The sequence below is a fragment of the Perna viridis genome, chromosome 4, assembly GCF_037379345.1.
Source record: "Perna viridis isolate PV_CMFRI_1.1 ecotype Kerala chromosome 4, ASM3737934v1, whole genome shotgun sequence".
Taxonomy (NCBI): Eukaryota; Metazoa; Mollusca; class Bivalvia; order Mytilida; family Mytilidae; genus Perna; species Perna viridis.
The window spans coordinates 36,682,841-36,703,368 of record NC_142448.1 but is presented as its reverse complement, the minus strand read 5'-3'; the positions used below and the strand labels follow the sequence as shown (position 1 = coordinate 36,703,368).

The 20,528-nt window shown below is 35.7% G+C and overlaps 2 protein-coding genes across 2 annotated transcripts; one reads left to right on the top strand and one right to left on the bottom strand.

The window, feature by feature from the left end:
• Positions 1-6,639: 6,639 nt before the first annotated feature.
• On the bottom strand, positions 6,640-16,663 carry LOC148619951 (uncharacterized). Its single transcript, XM_088580405.1, has 5 exons — positions 16,540-16,663; positions 12,249-12,485; positions 10,140-10,217; positions 9,133-9,208; positions 6,640-7,488 (listed from the first exon to the last, which is right to left on the bottom strand). Exons 1-5 carry the CDS (start codon positions 16,598-16,600, stop codon positions 6,927-6,929), a joined length of 1,014 nt encoding a protein of 337 aa, XP_088436531.1. The 5' UTR covers positions 16,601-16,663; the 3' UTR covers positions 6,640-6,926.
• An 848-nt stretch (positions 16,664-17,511) lies between these two features.
• Positions 17,512-19,336, top strand: LOC148619950 (uncharacterized). The gene is made up of 3 exons (XM_088577065.1): positions 17,512-17,517; positions 18,214-18,689; positions 18,837-19,336. Exons 1-3 carry the CDS (start codon positions 17,512-17,514, stop codon positions 19,276-19,278), a joined length of 924 nt encoding a protein of 307 aa, XP_088433191.1. The 3' UTR covers positions 19,279-19,336.
• The last annotated feature ends 1,192 nt before the right edge of the window (positions 19,337-20,528 follow it).

Sequence of the window (20,528 nt, the reverse complement as noted above, 5' to 3'; positions counted from 1 at the left end):
TTTAAAAACAAGAAAGCAAACATAGCGAGCATAAAGTGTACAGCCAAGGACAAATTAGCGGGTCTAAGGGTACCGTAATAGGTCCCGGAAATGTTAAAATTAGAATCAATATAAATCATGGAAACACCATTTTATCATTGTTTTACAATGGGGTGACCATTTATGCCGCATTATGTTACCCCGTGAGATATCGAGGGGTAAAATATCGGCATAAATGACCAGCCTGTGGTAAAACAAATTTGACAGTTCTAACATCGTTGGGATTTTTTCAGACCCTTCTATAAGTTTACGCTATCTTCCCTGTATCAATTTAATCCGATGGAGCAGTGTAGCGAATAGAGTCGTTACATTCTGAGACGTTTGTATAATATTGATTTGTTGTGACATGCATCAATTTGATCCTCTATCCTACATAATAACACCTAGATGAACTGTCCTGTACTACCATACATCGTGTACCTGGTCAAGAGTCCTAGATTAATCCTACGAGAAGGAATGACCCGGCCAGCGAAGCTTATTTTTTTATATAGCCTAGCTGGCCGAGTGGTCTAGGGCGCTGGACTTTGTGTAGGCGGTGTTGCCATAGATGTCACAGCGGTAGGAGTTCGAGTCCCGCGGAGGGAACGAGCAAAAATTTGCATCGCAAATTTGACAGTTCTGACATCGTTGGGAATTTTTCAGAACCTTCTATAAGTTTACGTAATCTTCCCTGTATAGATTTGATCCGATGGAACAGTGTAGCGAATACAGTCGTCACATTCTGAGACGTTTGTATATATATATATATATATGTATATATATTATTCATAGGAATTGATTACCTTGACACCAGCGAAAAATGGTTCGGAAAAGTATTCTGGTCCAGTCACGCCATATCCATTGCCCCAAACACTCATGGAGCATTTGATCATGAAATTTGGTCTATAACGAGAGGTCCAATGTTCTTGATGTAGTATAGCTTCACCATTTTCAATAGCAGCTTTCGTCGGATTATATTGTTTAGCGTTTATTAACTCAAGCTCCGCGACATACCATCTAATGTTATACTCATAAAGGTCATTTAAACTGTCAGCTCGGCACGCGAATGTGATGTTGCTGAATATGTAGTCGATTCCTCTTAATTTTCCAGGAATTTCCTTAAGCTGTGATGTTAAAAAAGGCCTTCGGGTAAAATTTGTAAATGCTGCAAAAATACAAATTATATATCACACAATTTCGAAGCGTTTATGTGCCTAAATAGTATACTTCTTTTGAATTACAAGTCATAGAAATAATAATACTTCCCTACAAAAGCTTTGAGTACTTGGCAAAGTTACCTAACTCTTTCGAAATATCCAAATTACAATTGTCTACAATTCTTGGTTTTGTTTAATGTATATATCATAGGTTAATATGACCCTTTTCAACACAGATTTTTTTTTTTTTTGTAGATTTTTATAGTTTTTAATTGGTGTACGCAAAGCACTAGCTCAGGATTTAAAAAAAAAGTCATTAAAAGAAAGAAAAAAAAAACAAATATGGTGAAGACAACTACTGCACCAATGTATTTCCTAAAAATTCATCCATGACTATCATCTCTTAGCTATTGATAGACAAATGTCTGTTGTAGGGCAAAACGAGTTTTATAAAGCCGTCACCATCCCTCTTTTTATAAGGACAATAATTAACCTAAACATCAAACAAACACTCAATAATTCTTCCAATTCCCTTAAAAGAAAACCTCAACATACACTAAGTTACTGAAAAGTAGCTCAATATATATAAAGTAATGACAATACCATCAAAACTACCAGCATTTGAAATGATTGATTACTACAGTTCAAATGGACTGGATTTAGCGTTGTAACGTCAAAATACTTAATAGACAGAATTCGAAGTAGTGCAACAATAAACACATACTTAGTTTTACAAAGAGATGCAATCAGTGATCGATTTCTGTTTATGTGAAAACTAGGTTCAGGGAAAGGACCATACATTGAAAATTAGCCTAATTAACCTACTAAGGACAGTAGGTGTTCTTAAATGTGCTTCTTTATAGAATATTTTCGTAGGAAACCGGAATGGCAACATCATTTTAAATCACATTATATCCGTTTCCAAATATCTCTTTAGGGAGTGGGGATACTTCGCTTGAATATACCATATTATGGAGCTGTTTATAAATAGATACCGATATACAAAGATATGTCATTGTTACTTACGTCCACATCCAGGTGGGAATCCCGTTTCTGACGACTGTCCCTCTGGGCATGGAATCTTATCACATAACAAGTGCAATATTATGAAGTGTATTTTAAGTATATATTTATTATTTGATATGTATAGAACATAAAACATTACTTACTAATAACAAGGTATATATATATAACTCCATGAAAAGAAATGATCACTTTTTAATTAATTGCATACATGGATTTTTAATAGTTCTCAAATGACCACATGATATTGTTCTAAACGCATATTCTGTAGCTAACTGTCATTAGTTTATTTCATTCAACAGTATTTTTCTACTCAAACATACATATTTTTTTTGTCTTTTATATTTCTCACTACTCTGAACGCAAGCTTTCTCTAATATCATTATAGCAACATTTTGAATAGGTGCCTTACTTAATGGATGATGAATTTCGATACGAGAACTCTTTGAGTAAAGAATAAGGCAAAATATGTTTCAATTAGAAAAAAAAGCTGAAAAGAAAATAGATGTTCCCTTTCTTTCAATTTTTCCCGATATAAGCAGTGAAATATTTCTGGGATGTGTTAAATGTTTTAAGCAAATCAGACCAAATAGAGGAATATGATGCGCTTCCTATTGCTTGAAGCTTGCACAGAATTGTACTTAATGATCATTACCAAAACAATAGGCAGAGAAACATCCAACCGTACGTACAAGTTTATACACTAAGTAACCATCGCATCCTTTTATCTGTATGTTATATGTATTCTATTTACAGCCATACAGGTTAGACGCATATGCAGCTCTGTTTACAGTTATGCCTTCAGCCGGATATAAGTCCTGATTAGCGTCTACAGTATCTTAAAAAATAAACTTTTTCGATATATGTATAAACTTTCAAGAACTCCCGAATCTGGCATGTTTATAAAGTGAGAATATGTATAGTATGTATCATGTCAATGAGACAACAACCCTTAACGTTTAAGTTCCTTTGTGTTTGATTTGAGTTTTACGGCCAATTTTTCGTCGAGAAGGAGAATCAGGAATTGTAATACTTTGATCTTTCTGATGATGAGAGGAAGATTATGGAGAAAAAACGTAACTTAAAGGAGTCAAGAAACTTTAAGGATATTTTCATTGACCACTCTGTTACAAGATCACAGCGGATTATCAATTCTAGCCTTAAGTAAATTGAGAAATCTATTGATGATAATAAACTAGATGTTAAAGGTTCAGTGGTAAAACCTAGATCTGATTATACCAATCACAGAATAACCAAGGGAACCAAGGTTATAACGGTAATCAAAATAATGTTTACAATTATAAATGAAAAGTCATCACATTTGGTCACTAGTTTTCTTTTACCATCGATTCCTTAGGTAGGTCATGATATAATGCCGACTTCACAGTTTCTCTGGTATCCTTTATCTCAAGTTTTTTTTAGGGTAGAAGCGTAAAATGTTTTAGGTAACAAGACTCATCAGTTGCATTAGAAGCAAATACATATACATGTAGTTTAAAATTAAAAGGTAGATTGTATACAACAAGTACTCAAAGGCAATTTAAAATATCGAAATGAGAAGCCATATTCAGCGCCGATTAATTCCAACAGATGATGTCAAAATGCTATTGTTTTGTAGTTCAATGTTTAATACAAGGAATGAAGCATCAGTGACTTAGGGGGTTCGAATTTTTGGCTACAGCAAGTGTCGGTAAATAATATAATACATAATATATAATATAAATCAGAAAAATTCTGTCTACTGGGATGATGAATACCCATGAGGACCTGTGGCCAACCAGTGGTGTTATCGTTCAAGTGGATTCTAACTTAAAAATACCAATCATATATTGCAGATTCCAATATGATGTACGCGTGCTTCCATGTGTACAACCTCTCATCGGCAGCACTAGAATCAAATAATTAGGAAGTCCCAGATTCACACACAAGCTGTATACATACAAGAGGCACTCACAACCAAGGTTAACAGATCAGTAGTCAATACTGGTTTTTAATGATTATTACCAGTCGATTAGATAATACACATGTAAGCATTGCAACATATGAATCGTTGTTCTTAAGGTGGATGAATTTATGTTTAATAAGTAATGTTTAAAGCAAATTGGCTTTTTATTTTGCTAGTATCTACAATATCAATCACTCTATGATTCTTAAATCTTTTTACTGTTGCACTATGATATTGCAGTCTTTGCATCTGATACTAGTCTTACTAGCGTCTTCGTCAATGATGTAGAAGTTCAAAATTTGAGCCCCGTGCAAATTCGGGTGTCGAAAGAATAGGCCTGCAGCAGAGCTAAGCTTGTCGTAAAAGGCGACTAAATAGTGCTCAGAGACCTATGCGGGGGGCTAGGCGCTCTGCCCACAGAGCAACTGGGATGTGTGTCCCAAGTGGTGGAATAGGGTACCCCTGGCGTGTTACATGCTGGGGTTGTCAGGCTACAATGCGGAAAACCTGACCGCAAATCATAATGGTGCACCTTGTTGGGGAAGATGTCACGTTCCTCGCACGTAAAAGAACCCTGTTGTGGTATTCGATAGGAGTAGGAACCTTTGTGCTCCGCCACAGGAGGCTAAATTGCCCGACCTACCCATCCCTCCCTTTTTCTTGTGGCAATCAAAATTTGTCGACTCTATTATCCGTATGTCCCATCCCTTTTTTCATTTCATCATCATCACTCCATGTTCATTTTATCATCCCTTTCATGTTCATCGCCTGAATATAGCTGACATATTGCTGTTCGGGCGTTAACCCCAACAATTAATCAATCAATCAATCAAAATTTGAGGGTCTCATCTTGACTTTCATGTCAATCAAGTCAATCTAGCCACTGTTATGAAGGGATATTGTCCGACATTACCGTATGCGGACCGGAATTAATCTACCGATCAACTGACTGGAATAAATTCTTTGTTTTGTTACGCATAAAAATGGCGTGTCCCAGATAACGCCAATAATATTTTGTCAAAGTAAACAATGTAAAAAAATGGCACATTCGAAAAAAAACCATGTTGACAACTCTTAAAAGTTTTGGTGTGCTGTGCCAGAATGCATTGCAGACAGTATGAAGAAGACTAGCGTCGAAGTTGTAACTAAGGGCGGCAGAAAGGCTAACGAAACGTTACCGGAAACGTCTTTTCCAACCTCCATCACAAAGAGCAAACGATCTCGAAAATGTTAATGACTACCTGTCAGCCAGGTGAAGAGTAAATTAAATTAATATATAATATTTACTTAATAAAATAAAAAAAGTTCACGAATTAAAGTTTTTATTTCTTATAAAGTTATGTACTACATTTACAGGATTATTAGTTATTTGAATGGGAAATGTATATTTTCCGTCGCAGTAAGTATAGTTTCGCTTTTCACCTTTGACCTTAAGGACGCTCTACCATGGAAACGCAAGTCGTCTGATTGCAATTCTGCTTCCCGATTGGCCAGCCAAATACTAATAACTTAGGGGCGTTCGAAAAAAAACAAACTGTATCGAAAATTGAAATTGCGTGCCATGTGTTATTTTCTGAATGAAATGTAGAAAATTCTAAGTAAAGAGAACAAATTTTACTGCTGCGTCGGGTATCTTTTTTCAAAGATAGTACTATTATATCATGATAAATTGCCCACCGGATAGTGATATTGCCTGAAACGTTGATAATGTTTTGAATCGCAGGCGAGGGCATCGTCAATTTTGAAGGCAAATATCACTTCCAAATGGCCACCAATTTAACGATAATGCCCTCTAGGCTACTACTAAGTAATTATTGTGTTTATTTCATTGAATTATCTAAAGAGGGCATTATCGTGTGGTAACGACCCGAGCATTTACGCGTGATAATGACCCGCGCATTTTCGCATTACAATGCCCGTCTGACATATTAAATACACATTAATGAATACATTATTAGGTTTTAACGAATGAAATAACTTATTCTTCTCTGATATGAAAAAAATGTATCGAAGATTCTCTTCTTAATTTGTTTAACAAACCTTTATCCGTTTGGCCAATAATGTGCAGCTTTATACATGATATAGTTTGTTTTGACACAAACATGTATACAATATCAAAAGCCTCGAAAAATGACATAAACTTTTTCATTGGAAATGAAACGACATAAATTGACGTGATGATATTTTAAAATGTCTTAACATTTTTGGAAACGCAATGCGACCATTATATCTACCGCAGCACCAATAGTGCCCTCGTCTTCCGGCGTTTCAAGCAATACTTTGAGCAGTAACCATTTCAAGGTTAAATGTCTGGTTCATAAGTGACACCATCATGAGCTTGAGATTGTGTTATACAAATGCAAGTGGCCGATTATGAAAAGACGGGCGAAAATCGTAATCCAACATGTATAAACTGTCACTCATGCGAAATGCAAGTTACAGTATGGGCAACTTTTGGGTTTGCATGTGTCTACAGTACTAGATATGAATAAAACATGCGAAAAAAACAAGTTTTAATATATTGCAGTGAAATACCACAGTTTCAAACATTATCTGACAAAATGCAATGGCACATAGCTTAAACATGAACACTTTAAGTTAGATTCAAATAAGAATCGTATAAAACTCATTGAATTTAAAGTATAATTTGAAGTACACGTTTTAATGCTTTAATGTTCGGATTAAATTTTATTCAAAGCCTGGCTAGACTAGTGTGCTGTAAAAATTTGTCATCTGACCTGAACTAAAATATAATTGTTTATATTTTTTCAACTGAGTTTAAATTAGCCTTCCTGATCAGAAATCGGCCTAGCAAGTTCGTATACATCTTCCTGTGTGATGTTTGCTTGTCTATTGAACCCAGTGACAGTTGGATCAAGCACAGCATATTGTTCTGGCACGTAGTCCGTGTTCATTGCTGCATCAGAGCTTATGTTGTAATAACACTGTTCGTCAATACATTGTTCTTGTTTTTCTGCAGCCTCATTTCGTAAATTTTGAAGTCCTTCCGGAACCACTTCGTCATAGTAGGCGGCGTTGCTCAATGCATTTCCGGTCACATGTCGTTGGTTGGTCTCACAAGAAGAATCGTACACCGCCATGTAGGAATGTTCGTCAACTGGATTTTTTGTATGTGAGTTTGAATAAGCATAAAACCCTTTATAGTGGTGCTGGTCCCTATCTGGTCCCAATGAATCGTATATCAAATTTTGTTTGGGTGAAAGTCTGGAATTTTGCTGTGATTGGGTTGTTGGTGAACACTGCTCTGCAATGTTTTCTGTCGGTGGACATTCTTTGTCAGTCGAAAAATGCTTCAGACAAGGAACTGGAACCTGAATGTGATACCTACAAAATTGATTGTTTTGATACAAAACTTACATTTTATAGAATTTTTATTTTGCTTAACAACACTTAGCAACATACATGTATTAGTAGAGATACACAAAGAGACGATAAACGCGTGATAGTATTTTGAAAAGTGTCGCGATCTTTTATGTTATTTGACTATAATTTTGATTGCCACCAGAAATAGGGAGAGGTGGGTAGGGTCGGGCAATTTAGCCTCCTGTGGCGGAGCCCTACGGTTCCTACTCCTATCGAATACCACAATAGGGTTCTTTAACGTGCGAGGAACGTGGCATCTTTCCCAACACGGTGCACCACTATGGTTTGCGGTCAGGTTTTCCGTATTATAGCCTGACAACCCCAGCATGTAACACGCCAGGGGTACCCCATTCCACCACCTTGGGCACACATCCCAGTTGCTCTGTGGGCAGAGCGTCCTAGCCCCCGGCTACGGTTCTGAGCACTATTTAGTCGCCTTTTACGACAAGCTTAGCGCTACTGCAGGCCTATTCATTTAACACCCGGACCTGCACGGGGAACTCCGCAACTTAAATAATTTCACACAAAATAACGTTTTGATTACTAATCGATTATTAATATTTGGACTGTCACCCATTAAAATGAAATTATAAGGGATGTTTCCAATTTTTAACAGGTTAATATACGAAATAACCTGGTTTGGACAAGTTAACATCATTTTTTATAAACATTCCTTAATGTGCATTTCTTGAAAATACCTTGTAATGATCAAAATTTAAAAACACTAACAAAACGTTTAAAAGGGGAAAAGGAAAGTGACGATCTACACACAACGGAATAGAATAGAAAAATAGAATTACATGTTTAAGAAAAGGAAAGACATTACCCAAAACAAACTGAAGCATTTGTAATATGATCTATTAAATAAAAAACTGTAGAGACATCAGGTGCTCGAGATGGGTAAGCATTTCCAGCTGTGCATTTGTAAGTGAGTAAATACAGATTCTCCTTCAGTCTCGAGGGGATTACAGGATTTTTGCACTTGAGATGGTTAAATTTAGGATTTTAATCCACGAGCTTTAGCGAGTGAGTTAAAAATCGAAAATTTAACTATCGAGAATGTAGAAATCCTTTATTCCCCGAGAGAAATGAGGGAGAATCTGTTTCTACCATGAATAAAACCATTAAAAATAAATTAAACAACACCCTCAATACTCCCAACATCAAATACGTCATCAATGACCTCCCCTCCAGTCATCAAGTCATTGCGTCATCGATATCACTACCATTATGATTAGTTGATATACTACCAACTAATCTTTTAAAATATGATTAATATTCATAAATCAATAAGTATTTCATTGATCAACAATATGAATAACAACTGTTAACATGGTAAACATGGTAAGCGTGGTAAGCATGGGAGTCTTCACGCGACATATAAATTTCCCGGCACGTGGCGGGAAATTACATTTTTTAATCACTCGCTCGTGCGGTGTGAATGAAGCCTATGGATGGGAGAAAATTCGGTAAACGTCAAGTTCGTGGGTTGTCTATACTAGTCAACGCATTGAGACACGAAATCTAACTGAATTAAATTATGAATTTTTCTAAATTATTTCGTAGTTAAAACAATGTTATAATTACATAATCGTTTTTACTTACCTTCGAAAAAGAAAAATTGAAACGACTATGGCTGCTACTACCACCAACAATCCAACAATTACGCCGGCTACCACACCTGGGAAAGTGACAAAAGTGCTTCAGATTTTGTTAAATTATTATTTAAAAACCTCATATTGCAAGGCTTTACGATGAATTATAATTAAAACAAACCAGAAAAAAAACAGAGCAGAGCTCATTAAAGGATACCACCGCTCCCAACCAAAGACCCCAAAAACCCCATATGGTCAAAATATAAACTAAGTCGTCAATCGCCTCAGTTTGAAATTTTGTTATGTAAACACCGTCAGTTTCTGAAAAATATCTTTATGTGGCCGTGATAAGTAGTTGCGAAAAAAGCAAATGAAAAAAAATATGGACGGACAGACACTATTATTACTATATATTTCCAACAAAAGGTGGAGAGTAATGACGCACTAAAGCAAGACTTTGTTAATATCTGTGCGAAAACTTAACCTTGCAAGCCCTTAAAGGACGTGACCATTGTATTTCTGTTATCACCGGTAGGTTAGGTTAAGACTAAATTTTATTTTCTAGACTATTTGTCCTATTTCCAAGCTCGACATCTAAATTTCAACTATAAATACATGTAGGCATTTTTTTTTCATAGGTACAAATGCGCGTCCTGGGTTCTTTCTCTGTAATCACAAATCCTAGTCAGCTCAGGTCAGTTTTGATTAATTTTGTTCTGTTTCAATCTTCTTTTATTAAATATTGAATCTACACCTAGAATATATCAAATAGGGTGCTTTCTTACCAAGTCCAATATATAGTCAGCGTTGTAATATTAAGTACAGCAACTGCGCAGCTGCGTTTCTTGAAATAATTTCCTTTCAATCAGCACATAAGAAGCATATTAGTTATCATGTTTGAGTAACTTTTGATACTTGATTCAAAATACACCATGTAAAATAATGAAACATTACAGCAATGCAGATTGCCGTGCACTGTAGGTCAATATACATATACCATGGACCATTATAATTTACCTGCTGAATTGGACTGTTGTTCTGGGTCAAGTGGACTCGATGACGGCTCAGAAGGGATAGTTGTCATAAAATCTGAAACTACAGTTATACTGAAGTTACATCATGTGTTAACTGATACAGCATGTATGATGTCTCCAACAAAGAAAGCATGCGGCTCGATTTATTTTATTCGTTATTGCTTTAATTTTCACTCCAAATCCGTATGATTGAATTAAAACGTTAATATTTACTTTGAATTGCCCATTATATATACAATATAGGTACATTGTAGAAAATTATTGAAGATATGTGATGAGGCGACGGAACGGGTACGAAATGCGCGGCTCCGCCGAGCTATTTCCCCCGTTCCAAGCCGAATACACATATCTTCAATAATTTTCGACAATGTACCCATATTGTTTTTATCCTGTTATATTAATAGTTTTGTGCGTGTGTACATTTTTAAAATAAAATTTTAAAATGCATATCCCCTGAGGAGCCCCGATCGTTAAACCTGAAGAAAAAAATTAATACGCATGGCGCATGACTCAGTAAACATTGAAATTCAATCCGCACCATATAATCCGTCAAAGCTGTTTGAAGAAAATAAGCAATGTATCAAAATTTATTTAATTCCAAGAGACAAATAAGTAAAATGAACAATAAATACAAATATTTTGAATGTTGTAAAGTCGATTTTAAGAACATTAAAGTTTTTAATTTCGCGAGGAAGGTGGAAGCTGACTTGTTTCCGTTTGGTATATGGCAGTATAGTTCAGGGGTGGACTTTGTGCACTAGTTTCTTTTGGATTTGAAATATTTGTTTGAGATTTTTTAAGAAGGAGAGGCAGTTGTATGGGCAGATCTATAATATAGTGTTCCTCTGATTCATTATCTTGGGGTTTAGGCAGTAATAAATCCAAGACCATAACAGTTCCCTGGTCATTTGTCCCTTCAAGAGTTTTAATTATCATATTGGAATGTTTCAATTTCTTTAAGTGGGGAGCAGTTTATGTTAAATTGTGACGGACACTCTGGCTCCGAATCCGACATGATGACAGGGGAAGTCGTCTGCAAACTGAAAATGAATCAAATCTGAACGAGATTTGGGATTTGCCATATATATGACGGTGAAAAAAATACAAAAAAATCATTATTTGGTTTACATAAAATCTTTTATTTCATTCAGGTGAAAACGAAACAAAACAGCAAAAAAAAAGATTAACCGGATACGCAATCGCAATTTGTTTATATCGTACCTATGGTGGCGGCCATGATTAATTTACGCATACCAGAAAAAAGTAGTTCCGCCGATCACGTGAGTGGGAGGAGCCAGAAAGTCGATAACCTGCTAATGTACGGATACAGCAAAAAAAAATAACCTTATACCTTTATTCGTTTAACAAATAACCTCATTGCAGGATAAAATACTTTTAATGCTAAGATGACAATAGATCGGAGTAGTTTATGTAAGCTAATTCTATAACCTCACTACCTCATCGCAACAAATCTTTTATTTATGTGAAAATTCTTAACGATTTGTGACATCAACAGTTTCAAAGACTGATTGATGTCACCATAGAAAATAGGAATACCTAAGACTTTGGTTACTTTTAAAAAAAATCGTAGCATTCAGGCCTGTTTTCAAAACATGTAGTTCATCTAAGTGACTTAAGTGCTGTGTTCACAAAATTAACATTAGAGACTCCGAAAGCGCGTATTTACAGTACAGAAAGAGAAATTCCACGACTGAACACCGACATCGTGGCGACACACTCTTATGATAGTACCAAAGAACTTCTTTTTCAGTAGAAAATTTAATATTGCTTTCTTTTGTACAAAGAGTGGTAAGCCATAACACTTGCAATACCGAAAAAATGAAAATATCTTAAAAAACAAAAAAGGTATATACCGCCACTCTAATATTGGTACACCACTATGTCGGTGATCAATCGCAGAATGTCTGTTTCTGTGCTGTATGTACAATATATAACTGTATCTCCTCCTCATTTTTCAATTTGTCGCCGTAGGTTTGCTGACACTAAGCATATATCACTTCCATTACATGACCATGTATGTCGTTTTGAATATACCTTAGTTCATTGTCGCATATTCGTCGTTTTGACTTACCAGTAGAAACTGTCATATTTTCGAAACACACGATGAAATCTGCTCTGCATCCTTTATCTGTCCAAACAGTATCGTTTATGAACCCGTACGAGACGTTGTAATTACAGCCACTACTTTTTCCACGTTCCCTCTTCACGGTGACATTTGTTATTTGGGCAAAACCAGGTAAGTCTCTAACAATACATGTGTTGTATTGTTTATTTTTACTTAGGCATCTCCTGTCTGTACATGCAGATGCTGCAATATATAAATATGTTGCTCTTAAGGCTTTTAGTTAATAAAAATATTTTCATGGCATATAATTTTTTTGAGTATTATTCCTGTATCCTTACAAGCCCCACGCAGCGGCAGGCGTACGTCTTCGCTTGACGTCAGACGCTGTTCGGAGCTTAGTGTCTTTTGTCATGTGTGAAACATTCACATCGTAACCGACGTCGATACCTTCGATGAATTGAAAAGCTGTTATTTAACAAATTCATCGGTAAGTGTATTTGTTGTATGTGAAATCTACGCAACTTTTGTGTATGTCATTTACAACCAGGTTACGATTCAGAAAGCAGAGTACCTTAAAGTGGATCAGTGGCAGATACAGGGGGAGGGCCTTGGGGTCCCTCTTAGAAATTAATTGTTGAAAAATTGTGTGCGTTAAATCAGAAAAAACACATACTTCATGATCCTCACCGGTGATCCTGTCAAGAATTTTTTTTTTGCCCTCCGCCCCACCCTTACCTAAAACTCTGAATCCACCACTATGGAATAGTTATAAATTTTGTTGTTACATAGCGTATATAGTTTTTGCTCTATCTGGTTCATAGGGACTTGATGTCACTATTTAATAAGAATTGAAACTAGTACAATCAAGTTGTATGTTCTGTACTAGCCATGCTGCATTTTTGATCGTGGGCGCAAGTCCGAACAGGCACTCAATTATCTTAACTGTAATAGTGTTTCGTTCATTAGAAATTGTTTACAGGAAACTTGAACGTGAATTAAACCGGAATTTCAACTGATATTTATCTCAATTGAAGAAATGGACAAATGAACTTTAACACATTCATGTTTTTGACCGTCAGCCTCCACGTACACATATATTTCAAGTGAATTTCATTATGAAAATAGAGAATTTCAATTCAAAATTAAAAATGCAAGCGTAATGCCTGTTACATGTAAATATTTCATCTTTACTCTGACATTGCTTTTAAAAGTCAGAACACATGAGATTTTCGCCTTTCTTTTTTATCACATAACGGGTCTATTTCCAAAGCAAAATCTATATAGAAAGTTTAGATGCACATTGCCTCTTGTCAGCATACACCTTTCAATGTAGAGAACTCTTTGGAATTATAAAACAAGAAAAAAATCCATACTAGTACGTGTACATGCGTAACTTACGTTAGCAAATTGATAAAAGGTGGTCCACTCCCTAAATTTGTTTTTGAACTTCCAAGAAACTATGATATTTATCTCCTTTATTGTAAACTTAATACCCTATAGCAGTTCGCCTCGAGTGCATAAACCATCAATAAGTTGTACAAATACTGCATTTTGTGTGGTGTAACCTTCGATAAAAGCCTTACAAGGAAACAGCATATAATGACAGCAGAAGCCAAAGCCAGGCGAAAACTAAACATCATGAGAAAACTTGCTGGTACAAACTGGGGTGCTAATGAGAAAGTTTTGAAATCTGTCAACAAAGGAAATGTACGCCTACATCTAAAATATGGCTTTAGTGCTTGGATGACAACAGCTAAGTCTCACCATAAGACTCTAGATAAAGTCCAAAATCAGGCACTCCGAATCATTACAGGAGCCATGAAGTCAACACTTATTGCTAATATGGAAGAAATTACAAACATACCACCATTAAGTAAGAGAAGAGAATGTAAACCTATAATACAGGCCACCAAATATCAATGCTTACCAAACCAACCAATGAATGAGAGACTAAAACAACTGGCCTCAGGCATACTGAGAGACTAAATTTACCCTCAGGCAGACTCAAAAGAGCCAGTTTCACTCTAGAAACAAGAGCACTGCAAAGAAAATACCAAGAACACCTATCTAAGCATGTTAACCTATAGATTTTAAAATGAATGACAATCTACGTGCAGAGAAGGAGGACAATGTAACCATTCAGACATTTTCGTTACTCAGTGCCAAAGATGAACAATCAAACATCGTCAGAAAGACCGTAATAATAAACATGCTGGAAGAAGAGTATCCATCAGAATTGTGGGCAAGAGTTTACACAAACGTACAGCCACAAATGCGACAACAAAAGGAGGGGTATCTACATAGAATACCCAAAGGGAGAACAAAAGTCAATGGCAATACCAACAGGACTACATTGCTCCAACTACAAAGCTGAAGAAGCACTCATCCATGCGGCAAATTAGATCAAGGAAAACACAGAAAATATGCATGTAGTATTCCTAACAGATGCGCTCTCCGTAATAAAAGCACTGTCCAATAACAAACCACCACAACTTGAAAGAGCTATTTATTCCATCAAGAGCCTTATTTTCTGCCATACAGTTGATACCTTCGCTTTGTGGAATCATCGGAAATGAATATGCTAATATAAACTAAAAAGATCTCATCAAACTACAATCTCCAGGCTCAGGACAGGATACAACAGACTCAACCAACATCTGTAAAGAATTTTGAAGGTCATACCATCACCTATGTGTCCCTGTGGAGAAGCAGAGTAGAATACAGAATACTTTCTGCAGACGTGCAAGTTACACCAGGCACAGAGAGAGAAGACATGGGATAAACCAACCCCCATTACAGAGAAACAGTATGGACCTGTGGAAGACCTACAGAAGACGGCCAGATTTGTTCAGGAGACTGGCATTCAAGTGTAATGGCGAACGACAAGAAGAAGAAGTGTGATGAGAAGTGATTGAAATCTTATATCAGAAGGCCACCGGCATATTTCGCAAACATTTAATTTATTAGCTAAACGTCAAGTTCCGTTCAGAAATGTCATATTTCAATGGGATGGGAGAATCTTGAATCTTGAAGTTTTCATAATGATTTATGTTATACAAATAACATATTGTTTTGTGCATTTGTTACAGTACCAAGGAGATAAACTACAAACTAGAAACGATCGAGTAAAGTCAAGGGAATTAACTGCCACTTTATGCAGTACAAAAAACAACAAAACAAAACAAAAACGGCATCATGGGCGGATCCAAGTTTGTGCATGCTTGAAAATTTTGGTTGATCAAATAGAAAATCACTGAAAAACCATTGAAGTTGGTCCCTTCTTATTGTGCCAGCAAGCCGCATTCTTTCGGATGGACTCTATGTATAGTGATATAAGGACATTTTTAAAAATAACTTTTTTTTATAAAATACCCATGAAGTACATACCTGACTAAATGTATTACATCTATGTCAACATAGTAACAGATGATATATATTATACAAACGAGACAGAAAAGATATATCCTCATGACCATTCATCTGAAGTCGTGAATTTGTCATGTGGAATGTCATTTAGGGGCTTGTTGGGTATTAGAAAAATTGATGCTCCACAGTTCAGTACAGACTACACGTATCAAATTTCAAGAATTAAAATGAACAGTTGACGTCTTCCAATAACCACTGTCAATTTATTTGTATAAACAGCAGTTAAAAAGTCACAAGATTTCAATTATGTAGTGACATTGGTTGAATTGAGAAAAAAATATATATCCCTAGATTCTCTTCATTTTTACATTATTGTAATGTACATGTAAATAATTCGCACATGGCTTATTGTATTTGTTTTGAATATGTATCATTGCTAGTTGTTGGTGCTCAGAGAGCAACTTTTCGACGTCAGGATGTTCTTAAATTAATCGAATTTCCAAAATGTAAGATATAAACAGGATAACATATAAAGGCAAACCGAGAAAATGTGAGCATTAAGAAATTCGGCAGGACTTTATCCAGGACAATATATATTGCACCCTAACTCCTTCTCCTGGTCCCGTTATTCCCACATAAAACTCAAATGGTTATCTGAGCATACAGATAATAAAAATTATATTAATCATAATGTAAAACTATACTGTATCTTAGAGTTAGACTTTCAGCAACATTTCCCTGCATCTAGTGAGGTTTTCAGCACCATGGCCGTGATTAAAAGCAACCACTTAGTTAAGGATTTGATTGACAATAAATTATTGTCTTTTATGCAAAATATGGAGTTCGTTGAAATCAGTAGGTCCAATAAAATATTAATCTCAGATGAAACCAATAATCGATCACATGTAAGTCTATACCATTACAACACTACCTGATAATGCCTGAAAGATGAGAGAAGGTCCCAAAATCCACAATAATAAAAACTCTTCCATTTTGATTAAATTACACAAAATCTTGTGTGCGTCATATGTTCATCTAACCGTGACCACCCAAACATTTAAATCGCGTATATTGTCAACTTTTTGATTGTTTTATTTTACTATGACCTTTGACATTTAATTCCTCTTCGGACCTTCCTTTGTGTTTGTTTAAACTGTGATATAGGATTTATATGAACCAATCAATGCAATATGTATTAGATTAAAGCAGTTGAAACAGCTCATTGTATATACAAATCCTCCAAAGTATGACAAATATGCGGTTGACTTACAGGGTCACTATATAGCCAGGTCAGTGGACAAAAACCTCAAATTTATAAGATTTAAATTAAAATTTAGACTGTACCTATGGAATGTCAGTGGGAAAACCCCTTTGCATATTTTCACAACTGATAGTTACATGTTATAGTATATAACTCTGATATGTATATGTACAAAATGAAATTGTGTCCTTTGGGTAGAATGCATATGACGTACGGAACCTCTTGGATTTTTGTAATTCAAATGTCTCTTGAAGTTAAGTCAATTAAATCTTACCCCCCTCCCACCAATCAAGTATTAAATTGTCAATATCCAGTCGTAAAAAGCTAAGGTGACTAACGTTTTACGTTTTAATTTTTTGGGCAACAAGACGTGATAACAGTAACGAACTCGTAGTTGCATTACGACCTAAAGATCGTTTAATTTAACGAATGTTATGTCGATTACAAGTGTGACCATATCATCACGTGCATGTTTTATTTGAAAATGAAAAAAAAAATTGTATATGTACATGTACATGATATAAAAACCAACCTCTTTTTTTCTAGATTTGGTAAACACCATTTATCACAGAGACAATTTTCGTTATGGATTGGCATTTCTTAACTGATTTTTTCTGCAACAGTTACATTTGTGCAAGTAAAATGACTGTATTAGAGCGATACGATTTCTCGATATCCAATTGGTATTTTTTATTAGCGGTCGCAGTCTCGCTCAATTTTTATGAAACCTTATTTGATGTATATCTAAGAAGAGCCCTGCTAATATCATACCTTTTAGGTTAACTTTTAAATTTTCTATTCTTGTAAATAACTAGTGGCTCAAGTGTTTTGAAACATAAAACCATATTATTTGTAAGAGTGTTCTATTTATTATTGGCGATGCCGTGAAGTCTCCGAGTTGCCATAAAATTCCTTTTTTTTTCAATTTCTCTAAGATCCTCAAAATAGCATCTATATAGAATAGGAAGTGTTAGTAGAGGACTGTGTTACGCCCTACACTGCAAAATGCTAAAGACATCCATTCATCAAAACTAATGTGTGATCACAATTTATACCTTTATAAACTCCCCTTTGTGACTGTATACGGAGACAGCCCTCCTTAATAAATTCGTAACAGATCCCCTGCAATAAGTGAGACAAACTGAAGGAGATACTGCTAAAATTGTTTCTGTTCACCAGACAGTGGTGGAAAAAAATGTGCACCACCACAAGCTCCAACAACACCACCACTAAAATAAATATTAACAACAGTAGCACCACCAACAATTGCATCAGTACCAACAACAACAACACCACTAATAACACCAAAAATAATACCACCACCACAACCAACAACAGCATTAGCAACAACTCCGACAACACAACCCAATAATAACAATAGAAACAACACCAACAACACAAACAACTACTAATAACAATAAAACAATACTACCACTAACAACAACAACATCAGCACCAACTCCAACAACACAACCCAATAATTACAACAATAACAATGCCAACACCAACAACATCAGCACCAACTCCAACAACACAACCACAAACAACAACAATAGTAGCAGCACCAACAACACAACCACTAATAACAACAATAACAATAGCAACACCACTACCAACATCAACATCAGCTTCAGCATTAACACTAACAATGCATCCAATAAAAACAACAATAAAACCACCACCTTAAACTCCAACAACACAACCACTATTAACAATAAAAACAATATCACCACCACCAATAACAACAGAATCAGCACCAACTCCAACAACACAACCACTAATAACAACAACAATACCACCACAACTACTAACTTCAGCAACAGCTTCTGCATTAACACTAACACAACCCAATAATAACAACAATATAACCACCACAATCAACTCAAACAACACAACCGCTAACAACAACAAAAACAATATCACCACCACCAACAACAACAGACAACACAACCCAATAATTACAACAGTAACTACGCCAACACCAACAACATCAGCACCAACTCCAACATTACAACCACTAACAACAATAATAGCAGAAGCATCACCTATAACAACACCGACAACAACAGGATCAGCACCAACTCCAACAACATAGCCACTAATAAAAACAAACACAGTACAATACCACTAACAACAACAACATCAGCACCAACTCCGACAACACAACCCAATAATTACAACAGTAACGGTGCCATCATCAACAACACAAGCACCAACTTCAACAACACGACCATTAACAACAACAATAGCAGCGCCACCTACAACAACAGCATCAACAACAACTCCAATAACACAAACAATAACAGTTACAGCAACACCACTACCAACTACAACAACAACACCAACTCCAACAACACAACCAATAATAACAGGAATAATCACACCACCACCAAGAACACATCAACATAATCTCCAACAACACAACGAAAAATAACAATAGCAGCATCATCACCTACAACACCCACAACAACAACAGCATCAGCACCAACTCCAACAACACAACAGTAACAACGCCACCGCCACCAACAACATCTACACCAACTCCAACAACATAACCAATAATAACAACAGTAACAATGCCACCACTACCACCAACAGCATGCATCAGCACCAACTCAAACAACAACAATAGCAGCATCAGCACCAACTCCAAAAACACAACCAATAATAACAACAATAGAATTACCACCAATAACAACAATAACAACAACACTACCACCACCATCACCAACAGTAAAACACTGAACTTTTGTCCACATTTAACTGTTCTTAATCATTTGAATATATCTTAATAAGTGCAAATGATAATTCTATTTTTTTTTTTTTTGCTCTTCAAAAAGATGTGTTTGTTGCAAATTCAAACATTTACCAGGGGTGTTAATTTCAGTCATGTTCTTTATTTTTTTTTTGAGTGTACTTCTTTATTAGATTTTTGTAATTCTGATGCAGGCAATATTAACTGTTGAAGAGGTCTGACACTGGATAGTGTTTGTAATTTTGTAATTTTCTGGATTTGACTGTCATTGTAACGCTACAGTGTATTAACTTCAGGTAAGTATTTCCTTGTATATTGTCATATTTCCCATTGAGGTACTCTGATTTGATGTGTTGGTGATTGAGATCTACGATGAGTGTTGCCATCAGCAGAACTGACAGCAATACGTGTTGAAAATCAATCAGTTTCATATTTGTTTACATTGGTTACAAATTCGAAAATGGCGCCGATCGAGGACAATGGATGTTATGTTTTGATAGGAAAAAAGCTGGATTATTATGTAAACAGATATAAGCTACATCGTTTTTAGTGTTGTATAACCAATTTGGGGGATAGGGAATATCTGTGATCTACAAAATTCGATGTTTTTTGGAGCTCTTCACAAGATGTTGTTCACGCATCGGTCACTTCCGGCCTCTCCTTTAAACGCACGCTGGGAGCGTTCGTCTATCGTGTGTTCGAACGCATGTCTTTAGCGTTCATTTATCATTCGTTTAAACGCACAATAAAACCGTTCCTTTATCGTGTGTTTAAGTATCGTGCGTGTGAGAAACCTAAACCTGTCAAGGAGTGTACTACAACTTACCTTTCATTTTCCTTTTTAATATTTCTTTTGTGCATTGCATTAATCAGGCAGTAAAATTATACGTAAAATTCACAGAAG